General features: G+C 50.0%; 7 protein-coding genes across 7 annotated transcripts; 3 read left to right on the top strand and 4 right to left on the bottom strand.

Moving 5' to 3' along the window:
* Window positions 1-263: 263 nt before the first annotated feature.
* On the bottom strand, window positions 264-648 carry BDW47DRAFT_97343 (uncharacterized protein). The gene has a single exon (XM_024820404.1). It carries the CDS (start codon window positions 576-578, stop codon window positions 336-338), a length of 243 nt encoding a protein of 80 aa, XP_024676536.1. The 5' UTR covers window positions 579-648; the 3' UTR covers window positions 264-335.
* Window positions 649-4,160: 3,512 nt separating this feature from the next.
* On the top strand, window positions 4,161-6,201 carry BDW47DRAFT_1709 (uncharacterized protein). The gene is made up of 5 exons (XM_024818369.1): window positions 4,161-4,511; window positions 4,579-4,777; window positions 4,833-5,034; window positions 5,082-5,390; window positions 5,444-6,201. Exons 1-5 carry the CDS (start codon window positions 4,240-4,242, stop codon window positions 6,130-6,132), a joined length of 1,671 nt encoding a protein of 556 aa, XP_024676537.1. The 5' UTR covers window positions 4,161-4,239; the 3' UTR covers window positions 6,133-6,201.
* Window positions 6,202-7,797: 1,596 nt separating this feature from the next.
* On the top strand, window positions 7,798-9,917 carry cpcA (amino acid starvation-responsive transcription factor GCN4; the record flags this gene model as incomplete). Its single annotated transcript, XM_024815661.1, has 3 exons — window positions 7,798-7,849; window positions 8,526-9,158; window positions 9,214-9,917. 3 exons carry the CDS (start codon window positions 7,798-7,800, stop codon window positions 9,915-9,917), a joined length of 1,389 nt encoding a protein of 462 aa, XP_024676538.1.
* Window positions 9,918-12,786: 2,869 nt separating this feature from the next.
* On the bottom strand, window positions 12,787-13,975 carry BDW47DRAFT_97349 (uncharacterized protein). Its single transcript, XM_024820405.1, has 5 exons — window positions 13,798-13,975; window positions 13,614-13,750; window positions 13,407-13,556; window positions 13,155-13,346; window positions 12,787-13,049 (listed from the first exon to the last, which is right to left on the bottom strand). The coding sequence occupies exons 1-5, from the start codon at window positions 13,866-13,868 to the stop codon at window positions 12,838-12,840; spliced, it is 762 nt and encodes a 253-aa protein (XP_024676539.1). The 5' UTR covers window positions 13,869-13,975; the 3' UTR covers window positions 12,787-12,837.
* Window positions 13,976-14,363: 388 nt separating this feature from the next.
* On the top strand, window positions 14,364-18,969 carry BDW47DRAFT_121634 (uncharacterized protein; the record flags this gene model as incomplete). Its single annotated transcript, XM_024815662.1, has 2 exons — window positions 14,364-18,684; window positions 18,953-18,969. The coding sequence occupies 2 exons, from the start codon at window positions 14,364-14,366 to the stop codon at window positions 18,967-18,969; spliced, it is 4,338 nt and encodes a 1,445-aa protein (XP_024676540.1).
* Window positions 18,970-19,566: 597 nt separating this feature from the next.
* On the bottom strand, window positions 19,567-20,108 carry BDW47DRAFT_97352 (uncharacterized protein). The gene has a single exon (XM_024820406.1). It carries the CDS (start codon window positions 20,049-20,051, stop codon window positions 19,821-19,823), a length of 231 nt encoding a protein of 76 aa, XP_024676541.1. The 5' UTR covers window positions 20,052-20,108; the 3' UTR covers window positions 19,567-19,820.
* On the bottom strand, window positions 20,106-22,696 carry BDW47DRAFT_97353 (asparagine synthetase domain-containing protein). Its single transcript, XM_024820407.1, has 2 exons — window positions 21,963-22,696; window positions 20,106-21,892 (listed from the first exon to the last, which is right to left on the bottom strand). Exons 1-2 carry the CDS (start codon window positions 22,662-22,664, stop codon window positions 20,840-20,842), a joined length of 1,755 nt encoding a protein of 584 aa, XP_024676542.1. The 5' UTR covers window positions 22,665-22,696; the 3' UTR covers window positions 20,106-20,839.
* Between the last annotated feature and the right edge of the window lie 65 nt (window positions 22,697-22,761).

Here is a 22,761-nt window from a genome sequence, read left to right on the forward strand (position 1 = left end):
CTTCGTAATACCTTTGGAAAAGCAGGTATTCCGGTGCCAGCTTAGCATGTATAGATAGAATATCAACGTTATATATCTTGCTAAATACTACGATATAGCCTCGAAAGCCAAACACATCTACCCACACCAATGCTAAACACGAGCAATATCAGGAGGAACATCTATTCCCTCCATGTGGTATACCTACGATATTATCATGGTTACAATCACACCACCAGACCATCAAGGCACGAAATATATATGCGCGATTTACACACATGTAGGCCTAACCCCTGCTAGATATAATAGCACAGATCTTTAACACACCGGTTCCCAGGCTTACCACGACTACTTTATCAAGCAAGGAGGGTCGAGGAAGTACTCTCGCACCTAGGTGAATAGATAAGTAGATAATGTAGGTAAGTACCTAGATAGATAAACGAGTAGGAAGAAAAACGCACGTGCCACCACCACCGTCCACGCACGAGACAAGACAATGGCGTCCGTCCCTGCAGCTCAAGGCAGCTAGCGAAGCACGCGCAGGTGGATGGCTCTGATTGATGAGTGATGTGGACATATGCGTAGATATACGTACACATATAGGGTTCTAGTGAAGGATGGAGGTGCGGTGTGGTTGCAGCATACTGTATTTGAAGAGCATGATGAGGGGGGATGGCAGATAAGGTACCGTACCTCAGGCAGTGATACGTTATCAAGTCTATCTTCGACATCTTGTTCAATCCTGCTACTTATCTTCTATCTATCTACGCATATAGATACCACCTAGTAAAATCCAGTTTGCCTAACAAGAACATTACCACCGCGTCATTTCCTACTCAGCACTAGGTCACCAAAAGGAAGCACTATCTAGGGACCTTGGTAGGTAGTGGTATCCGTGCTATGGATGGAGGGGTAAAAGCTAGACGAACCAGCTATGATCAGGGTTCGCAATGGCGCAATCCAGACAAGCCCTACCTAACGATTCCAAATCATCTGCAACGGGACGGGTGAACCGTTAATCTAACTGATTTTCCGTCTTGCAGTCTGCAGGACACTCTCTCCTACCTACTCCCGTACCTAGGTATCTACCTAGGTACCGGTAGACCGAGCCAACAACTACTACCTGCCTAGTAAGACTATTAGACTACGGCAATGCAAAGACCACCAACCGACCCAACGACCAAGCAGATTCACTAGTCAGCCATTAGATCCTTACCACAGGAACCTAGGAACGAGCAAGCGAAGATTGAACCGTCTCTCCTCCCGGAAGAAGTAAAGGCGTGCGCATCGTAATAAGAACCAATCATGATGGGCGGGCTGTAATTAGCGGGCTGGGAAAATTTCTTCTTCTGCCTTATTTTTATTAAAGTGTGATCTTATATTATCTTATATTATTTTCGAGGTTTTATTAGCTTTGTTTGAGGGGTGGAATTGATAGATTACGGAGTATTAACTATCTACCTGGGAGGTAAGGCAGTCTACCGGCGGAGTTGAGTCGAGGCTACAGGGCCATCCTATGGATGAACAGAATTATCCGCAAGGTAGGCAGCTAAGTGAAAAATGCAATATGAACACGGGCCAAGGTGAAAAAATAGGGAAAATGAAAAAAAAAAAAAAAAAAAAAGAAAGAGATCAACCGATGGACGGGGATCGACAGTAGTGTGATTGGTTCAGGGGCCGACCAGTCTGGTCTCGGAATGATGAAAGGGTGAATTTTCTACCTAGAGTAAGGACTAGACTAGTGGAACAGGTTTTTCATCTTTCCTTCCTTTCTGTAGTGGATGGTAACCTAGCCTTCTCAGGAGATGATATGATAGTTACATATGCAAATGTGGTCGAGGCAACGGTTTGGGTGTTTCTATTCTCGTCCGCATCAACTGGTGAGATCAGGATCAAGGCAGCCAGGCAGCTTGATAGAAGCGAGACCGCTGTCATGTGACATGTCGAGTGAACGGCGGAGGTTAATGCCAGATATTATAAGGCTGCTTCGGGGAGAATCTGTCTCGACTGATAAGTAGGTAATAATCAGGAGGAGGGAGAGGATGGTGGAACTAGGGTGGTTCGTGGCTACTAGCAGGGACACCAGTCGGACTAGTCGCTGGTAGTCAGTAGTTTACAGGATTGAGAGGGAGGGTAGGGTGAGTGGGGTCTACATCAGGGCGCTTTATCCAACAGGGTGTTATCTTTTTACCATTATTATTATTTATTTATTTATTTATATTTTTTTCAAATATATTATATGATTTATTTCTGTTTTTCCATCTCTTCTACTGCACAGTATGATTGGTGAGCACAAACACGATTATGAAACAGAAATTGAAGGGGGAAAAAGAAGAAAAAAAAAACCATCCAAATGGTGTGACATTTATTCTTCGAGGACAGATCCCAAGGTCAACATGGCTAGGCCATCGTATAATCTTATTAATCGGTTACCACCGTTAGGGTGGAGCATACTATCCTTTCCCTTTTTTTTCTTAATATTTCTTTTTGATTCCTGTCATTTTATAAATTTTTTTCAGGATGGACAATACTTAGGTAATTCCATCAGAATCAGAAGAAACGTCACCCTATCAATCCACCCGACACATTCCATCACGGATGTCAATCGAGGACTGGAATGCTGATGGAGGGGGTCATTCCCCCCTGGTTGGCCGGGGCAGGAAGCCTGGACGGTCACGAGTTGGCATCATTCACCAGGAAAGGTCATGGAGGGTCATCCAGACTAGTTGAATCTGGGATTTGATTAGTTGAGGAGGGTCATGCTGGGATCATGATTGTCTGCACATCTTTCCCTCGATGTCCTGTAATTAAAATTACTGGAGGATACTATGCTTGAGTGGGTTAGCCTTACTACCTAGTATTTAGTATTTACTACGTAGTAGTATGAGTATTTAGTATTGTCTGTACGGAGTAGCTACTAGCCAGAAAAGTCAGGTGGTCGTCCGGTTGTTCTTTTGCTGCTTGGTTGAGATCCTTTACGTATAGATAGATAGAGGGACAATTTGGTAAATAGATGGGTGTAATCGATACAGTAGGAGTAGATCGGACAGTCAGAGGCGTGAAGACCGAGTGATAGGTGAAAAGGAGGAAGAGGAAAAGAGGAGCCATGGATCCATGGACCATGGCTCATGGACCATGATCCATGATCCAGCACCCGCATCAGGGGGTCAAAGGGGCTGTTCCACAACCACGGTTAGAATCTGTCATCATTTATTTATTGATACTATCCGAATACGGGTCGATGGATTTTATATAGTTATCGGTTTCGTTTCGCATTGACTTCAACAGAATAGAAAGTACGATAGGGAGTCCTTCGTATGGTGATACTCGTATAAATCAATAATAATCGGACATAATTTAGGGACAACCGTTAATCTATCTGCATGAGAACCTTGAAATCTGGGTCACTAACAGTACTAGAGTCTACGGAGTAGTCGAGATAATATAAAATAATCTGACTCGAATATTCTGTACGTCGATTGGACGATCCAATTTCCCATCGGGCCAAACGTTGAAGAGTCGGATGGGAGCATGATCGTTACGGCCAAAGATACCTACCTAGTCTTGACTGGATGCAGGATCGTGTTCCGAGTCCGTCACCTGCATACCCTATACCAATCATTCAGGGTGGAGTTGTAGCTAATGAAAGAAATAGGGATCTATTTTCCCCGTAGTATCTACGGAGTATGGTAATAATTTGAACAAGAGTGGCACGAATAGAATAAAATAGAAGAAAAAAAAAAAAAAAAAAACCCCCCAAAAAAAGGAGTCAAGGAAAAGCCAGGTGGAGAGCTATACTTAAGAAACCAAGTGGAGTCACCAGAGTCTGTCTAGGCTGGCCGCCCTGCAGCTCCTTTCCCTCCTGGGACTTGCACACCCTTTTCCTTTCTCCTCTGCTTCCCCCCTGTTCTCTCGGGCCCGCTTTTCTTCCCTTCCTTTTTCTTCCGCTGCTTCCCTCCTGCTCTCTTCCTTCTCGCTTTTCTCTCTCTTCTTCTTCTCTCTTTCCCCTCAGTTCTCTACCTTTTCTGCAAACCATCACACCACCGTTCCGCGTGTTCTTTCTTTCTCTTCTTCCCCCCCTCCCCCTCTTCTTTCGTTGTGATACCCGAGTTCTTCTAAGAAGTCTCTTGTTTTCGTTGAGATACCCCCTTTAAGAGATACCCTACGCTTATTAACGAGGCCATTTTACTTGCGCTTCAACCTTATCAACTTTTTAATCAACCCTTTTTATAATTAACTACCTAATCATCCCCATTCATCATGTCCGACGTTCAGAAGCCTGTTGAGGAGACCCCCGTGGCTGCTCCTCCCGCCACTGAGACCCCCGCCGAGGCCCCGGCCACCGAGACTCCCGCCGAGGAGGCCCCCAAGGACGCCCCCGCCGACAACGCCGAGGCCGCTCCCGCTGAGGAGAAGAAGGAGGAGGGTGCCGCCGAGGAGGCCAAGGAGGAGGACAAGAAGGACGAGAAGAAGGAGGAGGTCACTCCCGCCACCGAGGCCACTCTGGGCTACAAGGCTCCCGGTCTCGTCAAGTACGTCACCAACAGTCGCGCGGATATATCGACCGCAGTAGGAACAGTGGACTGACTTATGTTTTAGGAGCCTGCGCTTCTCCAAGCGCTTCTTCTGGTTCAGCGACGACGCCGTCGAGGCCAAGCAGCTCTCCGTCTACCAGCAGCACGAGAAGCCCGCCGTGTCCAACGCCATCGTTGCTTGGGCCACCCAGACCGGCAAGGGTCTCGTCTTCTTCACCAAGCGCGCTGAGGACAAGGCTACCCCCGCTGGCATCTTCAACCTCGTATGTGATTCATCAACAGATGATGTGACTTGCGCACATACTGACATTTATCTAGGGCGAGGTCACCGATCTGGCCAAGGATGGCAGCAGCGAGATCGTCTTCAAGGTCAACGGCCAGAAGCACGCTCTCCAGGCCACCAGCGCCGCCGAGCGTGACAGCTTCTTCCTCGCCCTCGAGAACAAGGCCGCCGAGGCCAAGGCCGAGAAGGAAACCATCGTCGAGAGCGAGGGCTACAAGGCTCAGCTCGAGAAGCTGAGTATGTTGATCTATTCTTTGCATCAGAATCATGCTAATATCCCACAGCCAAGCCTGCCGTTGCCGCCAAGCCCGCTGAGAAGCCCGCCGAAGCCAAGGAGGAGGCCAAGGAGGAAGCCAAGGAAGAGGCCAAGGAGGAGCCCAAGGAGGAGGCCGCTCCCGCTGAGGAAACCAAGGAGAAGGCCACCAAGAGCCGCTCCCAGTCCCGCAAGCGCGCCAGCATCTTCGGCTCCCTGCTCGGCAAGAAGGAGGAGACCAAGGAGACCAAGGAGACCGAGGAGAAGAAGGAGGAGGCCAAGCCCGTCGAGGCCGCCACCGACGCTCCCGCCGAGCCTGCCGCTGCCACCGAGGCTGAGGGTATGTACCTCCACATCACTCCCCATCCCCAGATCCGTGCTAACGTGGTGCAGCCGCCGCTCCTGCTGAGACCGCTGAGAAGAAGGAGGAGACCACCGAGGAGAAGAAGGAGGAGGCCAAGGAGGAGAAGAAGGAGGAGAAGGCCGAGGCCCCCGCCGCCGCCCAGAAGTCCAAGCGTGCTTCCCTCTTCGGCGGCTTCTTCAGCAAGGTCGGCAGCCCCTCTCAGGAGAAGTCCGAGAAGGAGGCCACCGCCCCTGCCGACTCCACCGCTGTCGCCAGCACCGCCCCCCAACTGGACAACCCCGTGGAGGAGGCTGCCGTCAAGCCCATTGAGCCCGAGAGCGTCACCGCTCCCGCCGAGGGTGAGGCCGCCAAGGATGCCTCTCCCGCCCAGACCCCTGGTGCCGACAGCGCTGCCAAGGAGAAGCGCCGTACTTCCTTCTTCGGCAACTTCGGCAAGAAGAAGGCCGGCGAGTCCGACAACGAGGCTGCCGAGGCTGAGGCCAAGCCCAAGGGCAACAAGCTGGGCGGTCTCTTCCGCAAGCCCAGCAAGGCTGTCAAGTCCGAGAACAAGGAGGCTACCGCCACCGAGGCCGAGGCCAAGCCTGAGGCTCCCAAGGAGGCTCCCGTTGAGGAGTCCCCCGCTGAGGAGGCTGCCAAGCCCGCCGAGGCCCCCGCCACCGAGGAGTCCAAGCCCGCCAACGTCTCTTCCACCTCCACCCCCGTCCAGGCTGCCGCATGAAGTGCTCCCTCGGGACGCATCGTCGAGTATGAGAAGTGGTGGGACGACCCTGTTGTCTAGCCCTCCATACCGTCGAACTGTTTCTTGTCACGCGTGACCTCGCCAGAAAAAAAAAATCAACCCCCAAAAAAAATCAACCTAAAATGAAACTCGTTTGACATACTCCTTTGATCTTTCTTTCTTTTTATTTTCCTTGTTTTCTCTGCTTGAAGACCGCGGTCTTCCACTGTCACGTCTTTTGGCGGCCTTGCTCCGCAAGCGATTGCCAGGAGGGTGCCAACGATACCCTATGCTGCTTTGGCGGTCGTTTCCGGCCCGGACTATTTCCTTGCGTCTGGCGTCGCGTTTCGTTCCTTTATGATATCCCCAGTCCCGGGCCGCGGGTGCGTTCACGTCATGGGCCGACCAAACTAGATTGATACCACTTGTTTTATTTGTTTTGTGTTTTTGTACCGTCCGATGCTTTGTTTCACTTCTCTGGTTGATACCCGCATGGGAGGAAGGGCGCGCGGAGGGGAGGATTGTATCCTTCCCACTGGCCCCGGCCAGGGCATGTCGTTGATGAGCCATGTATCCATGGACAGCATCATAGGTAATAGTAATAGAATTGTTTGTATCGACTGATTACCCGTAGTTGAGTAGTCGTGTAGTAGTGTAGTCGTGTAGTCGGTGTAATGAGCGCCAATCGAGCGCATGGATCTGGATCTAGATCTGACGCGATCGATCGTAGGGAGTAACCTCTCTGCGAAATATCGGAAAAACAAAAGCCACATTCCTCCCTCGTACCTAGCTACAACCGGGTCCACCCGCCGAAGCAGCAATCACATGGGCGCGACAGAGCAAAGTAAAGTTTTCAATTTTCGTGGTCCCTGTACGGCCCATGGGTCCTCCCTTGACTGAGATTGACTTAGCCGTAGTATGGTTGCCTACGCTCACAACCACTCGTCATCGTCATCGTCATCATTATCACGATTGATTAGTTTGCTGAACTCAATTACTACATGATGGATACATGCGGATAGAACAGGATTAGTATTTACTGCTGTAGGTACGAGGGAACGTGAGGAGGGACGCGCAAAAAAAAAAAAAGAAAAGAAAGAAAGAAATGATCGATGGTGGTGGATGGCCACGCCCTTTGATGACACTAAGACTCGGACAGGAATAGTGTGGTTTGAGTCGGGGAATGGATCGGGCAGGTGATGAACGCCTCGACACCTTGGATTATAAATCCTAGTCAACTGGACCGGACTTGATTGAAGTCTTGTTTACGAGATTTATTGATTTCTTGATTTTGGTTATTTCAGTTTGCGCATTCATGTTCTTGGATACTGATGACGGAGAAGGTTGGAGGACCTACTACTGACCTATGGAGTAGAGTAGGCAGAAGATGAGGCTCTGCTGTAGACAACAGCTGCGCCCCCTTCAATAGTGCTTAAAGTATACACTCTCGCAGACGACTCCACCAATCACAAGACGGAATTCCACCAGCGGCTGGACGGTGCAGTGGACAGTGGACGTAATTGCCATTTTCAGACCCCGACCCAGGCCTACTGACACGGGGCTGTGGAAAAAATAGCTGACTGAAAGTCGTAAGCAGTCGGTAAAGTAAGCCGGTTGATGCCTGGGATTTCGGAATTGGGCCGGTGGAGGGGGTTTGATTGGTCAATGGGTACAGGACGGGGTCTGCAGGATTCGACGGAGGGAGGCCTGTCCGTGGGTGAAACGGCACTTCCCCCTCTTCTTCACTACCTAGGTACACTATCATGAGGTGGAAATTGGTTGATTGTTGCCTTGTTCTTCTACTAGGTAGGAGGTATTAGGTAGATTGTTATTACTCTAGGTAGACTTGAAGTAACCCCGTAATCCTTATATTCCGTAGGTAGAGATACACGAGTGTGGCCTGGAATGCCTGGCCCACTATACTGTAATCCCACCAATCATGTCCTGCACAGCTATGACTCACACCTGCTGACCGGCGTTCTACCCGACTAGTCCGCCTCTGGTTAGCCTCCCCAGGCGCCCCTCCAACACCCTCTGATTGGTCCGTTTGCACTGCCCCACCGGCGCACACATCCGGTTAAGAAGTGCCTGAGTCCCCCCCCGTCGCTGCCTGGCTTTCTTTTTCTTTCTTCCATCTTTTCCTCCCACAACCGATTTCAACCTCATCAACTCTTCTCTCATCACTTCTCATCACTTCAACCTCCCTTGCGGGCCTTAATCGTTCACTTTCACCATAAATTCTTGGCTTTCTACAGACTTTTCTCTTGATATCCGCCAAAATGCAATTCTAAATCCGCCCCGCGGACAGAATTCGTCTCTCTCCTCTGAGATAGACACGATAGATCCTCTTCGGACCTCGTCTTTCAATTTCTCCCCTCTTCCACCACCCCCAGAGTCTCCTGTCCCAGGACCTCTGAACTTCAGCCTCGATTCGAGTAGCTCAAGTTCTCTGAACACCATTCCCCCGTTCGACTTTACGTCGTCCACCACGGATCACTTCCAGCAACAATGGCCTCCAACGCCCCCGCCCACACAGCCTTTGGCTCCGCAGAATCCAGATTACAGTCCCAACAACAACAGCCCCAACGTCCCCTCCGAGGACTTTGTGCTATTCCCTGCTCAATCGACCGCTCGGGATCCTCGTCCGCAACCCCCTGCGAACGCTGCCCATAGACTCGCCGCCTATCAATCCTACCTGGTCCGTTCCGGGCACCTCCCTCGACGACACTCGACCTGTCTGCCCCAGCAGCAGTTCTCCCCCTCGCCTACTCAGGTACCTCAGGTGACCAGACTGGCCCCGCAGTCTACCGGCTTCCCTCTGTCCTCGTCTCTTCGGTCTAGTCCCTCCAGTCGCAAGCATCTTTTGCGTCTGCACGCTGCTGCTGTTGCCTCCAACACGGCGCCTGTAATCCACGCCAATCGTCCCCCAGTTCCTCTCTTCCACGACAGTTCCGTCAATTCCCCCTATCAGAATCAGCAAGAACAGCTCTCTCGACGTATCATGTCGGTTCCGAACATCGCCAACGGTAAGCATTGACCCGTGGACCATGTGTATAGGCTCTCATAACTAACGTTCACCAGACATGCCTGAACTCTTCGATTTCTCCGAGCACTTCGAGGACTTCGACTCCACTATGCTTTCCCCTCACCAGCTCCACACCGGCATCCTGCCGGCCAAGGATGGCGCCCCCACGGGCACCATCTCGCCCAAGGATCTGCTGATGGACGCTTCGGCTCCGCCGTCAGCCTCCTTCACCGATCTCAGCACCCCCTCCTTTGACTCGCCTGGCTATTTCAGCCAGGACACCTCGCCCATGTTCGCCACGGACATGGAGCTAGGCCCGGGTCACGAGGAGTGGGACTCGCTGTTCCCGGCCCAGGATGGTTTCCCCCTCGCTTTTGACTCCAAGGCCTTCGACCCGGCCACGCTGGACGTCGCTGCGGCTCTCGCGCAACCGACCACGGATGTCCCCCCAGCATCCCCGGCTGTGCGATCCGTCGCGTCCCCTGCGCCCTCCGCTTCCCCTAACCGGGTCACCAAGCCTTCTTCCCTCTCCGGCATCAACGGCCGTCAGCGCAAGCCCCTCTCTCCCCTCAAGTTCGACACGACCGACCCGGTCGCCGCGAAGCGTGCTCGCAACACGGAAGCCGCTCGCAAGTCGCGCGCTCGCAAGCTCGAGCGCCAGGGAGGGATGGAGAAGCGCATCGCCGAGCTGGAGAAGTCTCTCGAGGAGGCCCAACAGCGCGAGCAGTACTGGAAAGCCCTTGCCCAGAGTAAGGCATAAAGAAAACGCAAAACCTTCAAAAAAAAAATGCTATGATACCTCCACACGGCTGTTCTTGATTCTTTCTGCCTGGTCCTGTTTTGTGTTTGGTTTGGTCCTGTTGGCGGGGGCCTTGTTGAGGCCCCTGTCCTGTTGTCGACTACAATGTCGACAGGACAAGAAAAGTTTCCTTATCCTTATTCTTACCTGTTCTTCTATTTCTTATCTTCTATCTTCTACTATTGCTTTGTCTCTATTATTATTGATGTATTCAATGGTTTCATTTCTTTTATTCCCTATTCTGTGATGACTACCTGGTGAGCGTCACAGTCCGGAATTCGTTATTATTATGGTTGGTTATGGTATGGTTAATGGTCGGTTCTGATGTCTCCTACTATATTATACTATGGTGGGATTGACTCGTGGCCACGATGAGATTGTTTTCATTATTAGTTTGTCTATTAAATTGATTTGCCAAATTGCTTTACTTACTTGACTTGCCTTTCCTGTAGCCGTAGTAGTAGTTGTACGTATGCCACTACAGACATGATTTTCTAGAACTGCAAATGCTCTTGGCATGATAAGGACTATTAGTTCCCTTTCATCTTTTTTTCTGACTGTTCACTGGCGCTGCTCTAGGTGTGTTAGTCTATACAGGTTAGAAATACAACTCTAGATATCATAGTACACCTAGTCACTAAGTCCTGCAGCTTATATCTTAGATAATTATTAACATGAGAGGTAAAACACGGCAGGCCTGTAACTATTAATAACAATATTATAGGCAGTTGCTGGCATTCCTCTTGGGATATATCACATATACTATTACAGGAAACTTGAACATGGTATTAAGAATCTAGTCTTAAATTCCGACTTTCCTAAGTTTAGTTACATGGGCCTAGTACTTCTATTATAGCAAGATAAGGTCTCTTTTCAGAACTGTTGTTATTTAACATAATGTACTTAACTCCGGTAGAAGCACTTGTTCATGACATGTATCACTATAATAACACTACTAGTAACTCGTGGGGCCCGGTGTAGAGTGTATTATCAGTTTGGATTATATTGGCAAATCCCAACCGCCTCTCCAGTCGGAAAGGTGCCCTGCATTTGATCTGAAATATATAAATTATAAAGTGAATCAATAACTGCCATTGTTCAACTTACTTGGATGGGACTTCTCGCACCCCGGACGAAGAAAAGACAGAGCCCAGAATGTACCATTCGTGTTTGGCAAACTCTCCATGATGTCTAGATCTTCTTCTAGGCGCTTGATTGTTTTGCCATGAATAGCCCAGATCCTCTTTTTCTCAGGGAGGATGAAATCGCCCTTGGATTTCTCTTCCTCTCCTTGCAATAGGCTTCACACTATCATTCGACATCTTTTGTCCCCCATTCCTCGTCGATACCCATGGTGAGGTCTCGATAGGTAGGCGCGTTGATCACGAGCGGATCGACCACTTTCTTATTCTGGACAGGGGACGTCTTGGCTCTTCCGTTGTCAGGGCAAGTCAAACTAACCAGTCAGCTATTGATAGTTCCCCTTCGTGCTGCACCAAATCAAAACCGGGGGCGGATTACTTACAATATGACAATCACTGCATCAGAATACTGATTAAATGACCCTAATGACGCATCGCCGTCCATCGCGAGGCAAGCAAGCCTGTCGGAGTGTAGACTGCTCATTACGGGAGACAAGGCCCGCGCTTTCCTCGAAAAGATTCTCTACCGAGCCTTGTACTCTATGCGAGGGGATAGATTTACGGCTGATGTCGTGGCTCCATATGTGCACATCGGGATCAATATACCAGCTTCAATGTTCTGCCACACCTGACGCACTCTTTGGTCTGTCGAGCATTCATCAACATCCTCAGCGAGCCCCACTAACTACCCAGCCCCCCCAAACTCTTCTGTCTTCAACTATTCCTTCTTGTACATAGACATAATTCTTTGATCATGATACGCTGCCATAACAGCGTGGGTTTAGACTGTCCTTGTTTCATCATAATAAGTGTGACCCTATTAGTTCGGAGCTTCTGAATAAGAATATTTCCCAAATACTGATGATAAAGCTATGTGGAGGAGAATTGCCATATAGATCTGTGTAGCTTTGAATGGAACTCATGGATAACCTCGAACCCAGCTACAAAAAGTTGTAGCGACTGTCAAGCGGAATCTGACATCTGATAGGATGTAGGATGGCATCTGTATGTGACAAACATCAGACATCAGACCCACTGAACATGCGTCTCCCTCTCGGTTGCATGTAAACGCGGCTGATAGGCCGCGGATAGATCAATAAGAAAACATGCTTGGGCGCAGATCTCTCAGCCCGGTGATTGCGTGATTTGCAAGCTTTGAGGAGTTCATGCCGCTTGCTCTGTGGGGCATTGTTTAAAATGCTTTGGACCTTACCTGACTGGGAGACATGGGCATACACTCGTGCCAGTTATAGAGTACAGACGCAGGAAGATGGCGGACAGCAAAGCGAGAGCTGCTGGGGCAACAGGGATACTGTTCAGCTTTTCAGGTACCCTAGCCGCTGTCATTATGGCTGGATGATTCTACGTCACCGATCATCAAATAGCAATTGGCCAGCGAATGTCAGGACCCCTCAGTCCTACCAACAAGCCAAGGGCGCAGCCAGCCACAGCTGTTAGCCCCATTCCCACAGCCTCATTTTTCTCAATGATGTAAATCATTACTAGATTAAGTACTTTGCACATGAAGACATGACCAATTAATAGCGGTAGAGACAGTAAGCTCACAAAAGCAATGAGTATATTGACCTCTCACTCATTACGGAGACAAATTCGAATGAACAAACATGATCAATGATTGGCATATGGGTAAGGAAGACTCAATGGTCAACCAGTCAGATCAACACATATTGATATCAAACCCCAAGCCCATCAGCTACGCCATCCACGTGTAATCCCAACTAGATGTTGTCATTCGACAAGGTATGACGCTGCGCACTATCCCCCGAGGTCGCCTGAAAGGCCCTGGAGACGGTGTCGGTAAAACGGCCCCCTGTAAAGAGAAGCCCCGTTACGTGGCCCATCATTTGGCCATGGGTGATTATTCCAGCACGCAGTGCATCCTGCACCAACCGGAAAACTCCATGAGTTTTCAGCGCTCGTTTCATGCGTCCTGTCCTTGGGTTAGATTTGTACCCAGACACCACGGGAAGGAGGAACTTTGTGAAAAACAGGGGAGCAAAGAAGAAAAAAGCCAAAAAAAAAAGGATAGACTGACGACTCATTGCCCAGCTGGCAGGGCGGTCGACCTTGACGGTGTATGTCTGAATAGAACTCGTAGAAAAGGTGGCCTTGAGGGAGATTTCGTGTCCCAGGCTAGAGGCCGTGTAGACGCTTCGCGCTTGAAATTTGACCCTTCTGTTTTGTTGTTTTTGGTGCTTGCCTTTCATTGAACCTTCGGTGTTCTCATCTTGATCCATCCTGTGTCACTAGTGTCACGCTGCGTGTTCTGACCAAATGTGATGCGTACCTCTGTCCTCATCGGAGTCGGTGTCAAATCCCGAGTCGGACGAATCATAATAATATCCGTATTCATCCCACAACTTGTCATTACCTGCATCACTTTTCGCCGGCTCTGGTACTCTCAGTCCGTCTAGGAGTCCCAAGGCTTTGGGGTCCTCTACTCGGTCGTCAGAGTCGGGACTTGGACAAATGCACCGTAGCAGAATGGTCTTACTATATATAATGACCCCTTTCATGAAGCAATCGTTGGCAGAGTAAGCAATGACGAAAAAGACATCCACAAATCCAATCAGTCGAATTTTTCCTGGCCAGTTCTCCCCGTTGACGGTGATTTCCCACGGATGAACATCACTGCTCCTGATTAGCCGGCACTCCTCCAGGGACTAGGTGTCTCCCACCAGTTGCACTCCAAGGTCTTGTCGTTGACGGACCGGCCGAACGCTGCTAGGACACGATGATAGGATAGCATGGCGCTGAAGTGTTGCAGACACTGATAGTGCTAGATATTCTCTTTGATATGAAGAAGCAGAGCAGACGGCAGGTAGGGATTTATACCATCAACGGCGCGGTAGTGGGAGCTGTGAACAGGATGGAAAGAAGGCCTTGCGAACTACGTTCATTATCCCCGTACTTTTTACTTCCTTCTCCCCTGCTGTTATTATTTGCTTTTATTTCTTGCTTGGGCACCAATGCAGTGACGCTTTACCTAATTTGTAGGCTACATTGGTTGTGGGGGGGGGGGGGAGGAGGGTCAGAAAAAAGAAGAAGGGTGGGTATACCCTGCTCACTCAAATCCACCTCGCCACTCTGCAAGCTAGACACCATCGGGTTTATAAGATGGGTTTGTCTTTCAAGTATAGACCTAGATTTGTATAAGCCTTTTACATTCCCGTGCCACCAATACCCGCTGTTGAGCACACACTTGTTTATATCATCTCCCAAGACTATCATCGATACGCGCAAGATGCAAGTCCAGCAAAAGACGTCGAAACTCAACCCTACTCACCGGCTCGTGGAGGAGGTGAAAAGGTCGACTGGCTATAGGGAGCTCACCGAGGCCGTGAATTTTGCCTCGAGCGAGTTCGCCGATATTGGGAAGGTGATGAAAGATAAGGATCTTGCAGACAAACTCTACCATTTCATAGCGTACCATGTTGCTCCCACCGCCCACTCTAATTTCCAAATTTTCAACAATGCCAAGCTGAATTCGTGGAAAGACGCCGATATCCCAGAAGCACAGAAGTGGCTGGCAATTCCAGAAGAGGATCGAAGTGTTCCTATCCGGATGATCGATCTGTCCACGGGCAACTTAGTCGATACCAAGATCTATGGGCCCATGGACCAGTACTGCATTCTCTCTCACAGTTGGAAGGGACAAGAGATTGACTATGACTTCTTCGCCCGGGCAAAGAGGTCAAACGAACGGCTCGAATCGACATTCGGTGACGTTGGAGCTGTTGAAAGTATAGCAGAGAACGGGGCTTCCAAGCCCAAAACGACGCTGCATGAATTGATCGAAAATTCGAGCGAGTGCAAGAACCTCAACATCTACACCGTGGAGGACATGCTGAAGATCCACTTTGAATCGCAGAAGATGGAGAAAGACTGTATATCCGCAGACAAGAAGGTCCGACAAGCCATCGATCTCTGTACCAGTGCCACATGGGAGACAGAGCATTACCGGACTTACGTGGCGGAGTTGCACGTGGGGCAGTCCAACAGCAGTGAAATCGAAGGAGCTCAGATTTCCCTAGCGGTAAAAAAGAAGCTTGATGGCGAAATCACCCGACTGTATGAGGACGCCAAAACAAACGCAAGAAACTGTGAAAATGAAAGAAAGATGGCTCACAGTACCCTCGAAGAGCACCAAGCGCGAACCAGTCTGCTTATGAGTGACACCAAAATCATGTACGCCATCGATGATTTATTAGAAGCCTTATATTATCGCAAATCTGCCAAGAAGTTGTCGGGCGCCGTGGACCAGGCAAAGGATATCTTCAGAAAGAAACCATTCGCTCAAACCAGAAAGCGCTACCTGTGGCTGGATAACTGCTGCATCAATAAGCCCAACGGGGCTGAACTCACCGAGTCGCTGGCGCGGATGGGAGAGTGGTATGCCAACGCGGACTTTTGTCTGGTTCATGTGGACACATCACCCAATGACGACGAATGGGTCCAGGAGAGCAAAAGTGTACCTCTGCTAGACCCGGATCAGGGGAACCAAACACAGAGCAAGAACATGGATGAAAACCTCGATGAGAAACCAAAACCCACGGATGAAAACCTGGATGAGAAACCAAAACCCAACTTCGACGATCTTATCACGATTGTTCGAGAGAATAAGAAAATCCATTGGGCAACACGTGGCTGGACCCTACAGGAGCTTGTCTTGAGCCGAGTGACGTACTACTTCAACTCCAATTACAAGTCACTGGAAAGAGATGTTGATTCTCTGGGGCCCTATTATTACCTTGCTCCGTTTATCAAGCAATACCTCAGCCTCTCCTGGGTGAAACACGACAGCTCTGACCAGAGCGTGAAGGCAGAGCAATTTAATAAAGATACGGCCAACGACTTCATAAAGGAATTCCAGAGGCTGAGGCTGGATCTCCCCCGAGAGATTGACAAGAGAACGGCTGCAGCCCAGATTGGAAGGATGGTATATGTAGCCGCGACAACCAACGATTCAACATCCAAGACACTCGACGAGAATGGCCAGAAATCGGACGATCGGGATAAAAAAATCAACTGGATCAATAACCTGTTGTCCAAATTCGTGGGTAAGGTGGACGCCGCAATTACGAAGGATCGGGAGTATGTCCAGCAAATTGGTCGGATCAGTCGACTCGCAAACTGGACTGATGGGTCCGAGCCTCTGAATGCATCAGCACGAAGCATCCTGAACATGGCATCCGAACGGGATGTGGCCGTCCCAATTGACCAGGTCTATTCACTCATGGGTATTCTTGGGGTCCGGTTCCCCGTGTTCCCCGCGGAGGGGCCCCAAAGAGCCCTATGCCGGTTGCTTGATGAGGTAGTCATTACATCAAGTGATGTGTCAGTGTTCAACTGGAGTGGCAGGAAATCCGGTAGCTCCATTCGAGGGCGTTCACTGTACCCCCGGAACATTGAGGCTTTTCAGAGTCTCATGGATAACCCCAGCCTCCAGGCCCAAGCGACGATCAGTCAAGGAATCATCAGACTGTTCCAGAATGAACGCTACCACAAAGCAAAACGTGCGGATGCGATAAACAGGTGTCTCGACAGTATAGTTCAGCGGACAAATGCGGTGAAGAAGAAGGATGAAATGCTTGCCCCCTTGAAAGAACTTGTCGAGGCCATCTCGGAGAAAGGTTTTGATTGCGTCGCAAAACACTTGATCGAGCTAAATAAGGCGGTGAAAGATCTAGAAGGGGTTGTAGAAAGGGAGAGGAATGACAAGGAGTTACGAAAGCAGGCTCGGCGAGCGAAAAACAACCCCCCAAGCCAGACAGGCTTTGCCTATGAGACTGCTGATGCCATCATGAATTACAAGGTGTCAGATGCGCTTCACGTGCCTACTTTACCCTCGTTGGGGCTAGGGTGGAAGAAGGAAAAGCCCAGCCAGGATAAGATGAAGCCGGAAACCACTGAACAAGCTGCTGGCAGGGTACCTACAGAGGACCCTGAGCCCACTACGCCGCTTCTGGCCCAGTCTCAGGTCAACAAGATGAATATCACAGAGACAGATACCACAGAAAAGCAGAAAAAAGATCAGACAACAGACATACTAGCCTCTCAGCCAGACCCCAAGGCCAGGGAGCAAAAGCAGGAAGCATTCTATGTACCTAATTTCTCCTCATTTGGGCTAGGATGGAAGAAGGGAAAGCCCAGCAAGGATAAGATGAAGCCAGAAACTACTGAACAAGCTGCTGGCAGGGTATCTACAGAGGACTCTGAACCCACCACGCCGCCTCTGGCCCAATCTCAGGTCAAAGATCCAAAAAACAAGGACAACAAGGTGGATATTACAGAGACAGATATCACAGAAAAGCAGAAACAAGATCAGACAACAGACACACCAACCCCTCAGCCAGACCCCGAGGCCAGGGAGCGAGAGTGGGAGAAGCTCAAGGAAGCAGTTGAGGAGCTGACCACTAAAATCAGGTCCGACTACCGGGGTGATAAGGCTGATTCTGCCCTTGATCATGGCACTGAGGATCAGACACTGGCAGAAAAGGATGCACAAGAACACGCCTCAGGAAGCAACAGTTCAGATACCAAGATGGTGTGCCCAAACCCCATTATTGTTACCTCTGCGGGTATCCGGGGCGTCTTTGATATACAGCGGGTGGTGATTGGTATGCAGCAGCGGAACATTCTCCGGACCAAACTTCACAATGCTGTCCCTGGGCAACGGATTGAGGGCTCCTGCACCATCAGTACCGGGTTCAGCCTTATGCTCGTCAAGTTCACGTGTGAGAGGGAAATCTTGGAACAGCAACTAGATGTTACCGATGTGATCGACAGGCAGCTTTCTCAGAAGCTCAACAGCAAAGATGACATCTCGTATCCGAGTGAACCCAAGAACGATGCATCTCAAAATCCAGAGAACATATCCCATGGCGAGAACCCGAAGGCTACCGGGGAAGCGGCCACGGATGAGAAACACACAATGGAGAAAGCACCAGAGGCTAAGAAAGACAACGACCCGAAGGACCGGGGCCGAGAAGGAGAAGACACCAGCGAGAATGAAGAACAGGCATACGGAGACAAATGGAACCAGGGGCAACAACGCGTCCACCGGATCATCAAACTCGTCCAGGAAGACGATCTGCATGCAGTCGCGGGTGAATGGGTCCTGGCTCGTTTTTCAGATGTCGTGGGCGCGGACTGGTTCCTCTGCCGTCTTGAACTTGGCTCCGCCAATGACTTCTATGCTCGCCGAATCCCCACAGATGCTATCAATTTCCGCGACGCAGTACCCGAGTCAGGGCTTGTTGACCACTGGCAAGCATACATGACGGAACATAAGAACCTCATGTGTGAATATCTTAGCATGTTCCTCCAGAGCCAGATGAAATTCCAGTCGATGAATGAGCGGTTAGAATCCTGGTTGCCATTTGATGGGCAAGGTGATGAGACCAGTCCATCCAAGATGGCGCTGTTTCAAGCAATACGCCAAGGGGTTTCTGGGGTTAAATACGAGGCCATGGCCAGATATCTCAAGGGGATCATGGAAGATGAGGCCATCCGATCTGTGCCTACCAAGTTGCGTCCAGCGGTCCGGAAGATGAAGAAAGGTGGTATTCTCTTTCCTATGATGTATCACCCATCGAAACATGTCCACATGTTCTGATGTGTTGCATTGTCCATATATGGGGTTCGGATGTAAGGCAACTAGATAGGAAATGGTACGTCTTACCAGAGATTATTATCTTCCAGAACCCATTACATTGTTTGGAACACCAGTAGGTAAAACATGACTAGAACTAACCACACTCTGGGGTTACAACAACTTCAAACTTTGGAGTATAGTAAATAAATAACCACTGATTCTATAACTATGATTAGAATTTCTCTACCTCTAGTAGTTCTTGTAGAAGAGTAGATTAAAAATGATGACTTTTTACCAGGGTGGGCAATGGCCAGGTCAGGCCAGGGTTAGGACCCTCACCTTAAGTTGACCGCCGGTAAACGGTTAGGTTAGACCCTCCATATATACCTGACCGCGGTATAGAAAAAATGGCGACGGTTAACCGTTTTAACTGATCTTAGTGCCAAGAGACTCCCACGGGGATTGTCTTTGTGACACCTCAATATGTCAGGCTCAGTCATCATACCGCACATAGATCGCTGTAAAATGCATAGATCTCCACCTTTGTTGGCCGCTGGAGGGCACCTGACGGCTTTGAAGGGTTACTGCATGGAAGCGCCTGGACTCGTCTGGCATGAGTCACGGTTTGGGGAGCGCTTGCGCGCGAAAAGGTAGCTTTCGGCATGGTATTGCTATGTGTAGGTGGATGGGGGACCAGACCTGGGAAAAATCCACGGGTTGGATGAGGAGGTAAAAGACTGGGTTTTAAGGATCCACTGCCGGGCAAAGGCGAGGGTGATCTCGTTGGCATCAAAGCAAATCCGCCTTGCTAGCCAGATACAGATGGACCGAGGCAGATCAAGAACAGCTGGCTTACTCAGTGCACTCACCCCTTGCTCAATGATCGCCTCAGGCCGCTCAGGGCGTGCTCGGATCTACTCAGAGAGCCAAAAGCGGCGAGGGGTGAGCACTAAAACAGAAAGAGAAAGCCTTCAAGCTGTCGAAAAAATGAAGTATGTATGTTCGCGTAGATTGTAATGTAATCCCTGCTGAATTTAGTTCACATTCACAACATGCATGAATAGTAAGTGGGTAGTATGTAGTATTCTTTGCAGCTTGCATCCACTAGACCCTCCTTTCTTTCATCCTCTTTAAAGAATAGAACCAAGAAACTACAACCCATAAACAACGTAGACAGTGCATGCATGCATGCATGCATGCATGATATACAGAGTTCAGGTGCATAAAAGTGTATAAACCCAACCCAACCAACATCCAAACCAACAACACAAGCTCAGACTTGCCTTTACAGTCTTCACCGTCCAGTCCCCCCTCTGAACCTGCCCTCTCCCTCATCACCACGACTAACTCCCACTCAATCCAACCGCGCAAATCTCACGACCAACCCGTGCGTGAGACCCACCCTTATCCCCCCATTCCCCGAGCCCTCTCCCGCCCTTAACCATCACCTGCACATAGCAAACAAGCAAACCATCAAACAGCCAGGAAACATGACGACTCATGCCGGAGACTCAGACACGTGGAGTGGGAGACGAGACGAGCGAGCGAGTAGGTAGATAACCATCCTTATATTGCTCGCACCTCCTTTTCTTCCTCCTTGTCCAGCCTTGGTTTCACCCTCCCGCTTCGATGGACGATGCAGGGAGGAAGAAAGGAACAAGGTTGGAGAGTGGGAGGGAGAAGGTGGATGGAAGTAAGGCGGCTGCTTACTTACTTGCTTGGTTGCTTGCTTGTGACCCGCGTGAATGAGCGTTTTCTTATCCATTTGGATAGAAAGGCTGGTTGTCTTGGCTGCTTGGGTTGGATTGTATGTATGGTAGGGTGGTGGGTTGAGTAGGGGAGGTGTGAGGAATGGGGGAGTTGTGGTGGTGGCGGAGGATGAGAGGAGAGAGGAGGTGGGGAAGGGAGGGAGGTGTGCGATGGAGGGGGGTGGATTCAGAAGTATCTGATCTAGTTTTGTCATCATCGCGAGTGGAGTGGAGGCTTGGGTTGAGATGGGTTTATGTATGGTATGGTGTGGGAGGTAATGTGTGGAGATGTACTGTGGAGTGTGGACAGTGGGTATAGTAAGAAATGTAAGGATGGATATTGTCTTTTTTTCTTTTTTTTTTGTTTTTTTTCGATCAATCCAATGAATCTGTCCCTTTCACTCTACCTTTTTCCATCTTGGCCGTACGTGCCCCGAACTGAATGGCTCGTTTCTTCTCTCGTGCCACTTGCGGCATACCCAGTCGCTGGGCTACCAGACGGAGAGCCCGCTTTTCACAATCGAGGGCAGTGGACGTGTCCGTCTCCGTATCAGGCATCCCGAAGCCGCATCTCTCCCACACAGGGAGTTGCACAACCCACGAGACGAACTCTTCATCCAGATACGGGAACCTCGCCTCTCGACCCCAGTGCGCGATGACGCGATTATCGCGGCCGAGATTGCGCTTGCCGAGACGGCTCACATCAAGGTCGATCTCTTCGACGAGACCTTCGAACCCGCTCCGTGAAAACGCCACGCCGTGTCTTCCGTACCCTGCGAACAGCTCGTCCGCCCCCAGTCCGGATAGGAGCACCCGGGCAGGTGACGTATACGGTACTGGTGTCGTGTCCGCGTGATCAAGCACAGTGCCTTGTCCACGTGAGGCGAAGTATAGGGCGCACGAGATCGACAGATCCATTTCGGTGTTGTGCGGCCTCATGAGCCGTTTCACCGTCTCGCGGTGTGCGACTGTCTCGGCGTAGGGTACGTCAATGGCCACGAATCGCCATTGCCGGTCTGGGCAGACCTTTTGCAATTCTGCAAGTGCAGAGCGTCCGGTCATCCGGTCTGGGCAGTTTTCGTACACAGAGCCTGGTGCCGGCGCTTTCCCTTTCGCTGCTGCTACAGCGGCTGCGGCAACACGGGGATTCTCGAATGCGACATTCAAAAGATCGATCGCTGCATTGCTTGGGAGGATCTCGTGGCATAGTCTGGCCAGCAACGTGCAGTCGAGGCCGCCAGAAAACAGAACGGCAATCTTCGCGTTGTCCTCTGGTTTCATCATGGGTGGCTCTCGGACATTCTCCACCCGTAATGAGAGCGCTTGAAGGAGCTTCTGCTCGAGGGTTGTGATGCAGACAGAGTCTGTTGTTAATGGAGGCGGGGGCCCTTCCGGGATTGTCTTGTTCATTGGAGGGATTGGGTTTCTCTATTTAACCGTTAATATGGGCCACACGTACAAAGAAAGAAAGAAAAGAAAAAGAAGAAGAATAACATACAAGCTGACCTGTGGAAGCAGAACCCCATGGAAGAATCTGTATGCTGTCAATGTTAAAACATACGTCGCTGTCGCTCAACTCAGGAGTTTCCAGGACAGTGCGCGTAAAGTCAATCATGTACACTCCATCCGACCCAACTTCCTCCAAATGGGTGGCAGAACTGCTGTCACAGAGACTGCATAATTTAAAATTCCCATTTTCATCAACACCTTGAAGCAAGGAACGTCTTCCTAGACAGTCTCTGCTGAAGAAAACCCTTGAATTTACTGCATCATAGAACACGAAGGCAAATGGTCCAGAGACACTACTTATCACGTCCTGGAGTCGACAAACCGCATCTTGCGAATCAGTTTGTCCTGGACGAGGCTGTACTGCCTCCAGAAAGAGCTTGAAGATAAGCTCAGTGTCATTACCCTGGATGGGATTTCCTGCTATTTTCCAAGCGTCTCCATTCCAGCAGAGAACGGACTGCGTCGCAGCATCCACTAGAGGTTGGGACACCACATGGTCGCCTCTCATAGACAAAACTGTGGAAACAAAAGTCAGATGCACAGCCACTAATCCAGCTGTGCTGGATTTGGCATTTTGTGCGACTTGATGGACTTGGAAGTTGTCCGGTCCTCGGTTCCGTAATAAGTTGCAGGTCTCCTTGTTGGGCAATATAGGTTCGGATGAGCCGAGAGAGAAGAAAATGCCACACATAGCCGTTGAACGTTGTGGCAGCTTCTCCTCCGAGGAAGAACGAGTGTTTGGAGTAAATAGAAAGAAAGTGCTGAGGTAACGAAGATATCGAGGCCGG

Source organism: Aspergillus candidus (assembly GCF_002847045.1).
Source record: "Aspergillus candidus strain CBS 102.13 unplaced genomic scaffold BDW47scaffold_1, whole genome shotgun sequence".
Taxonomy (NCBI): domain Eukaryota; kingdom Fungi; phylum Ascomycota; class Eurotiomycetes; order Eurotiales; family Aspergillaceae; genus Aspergillus; species Aspergillus candidus.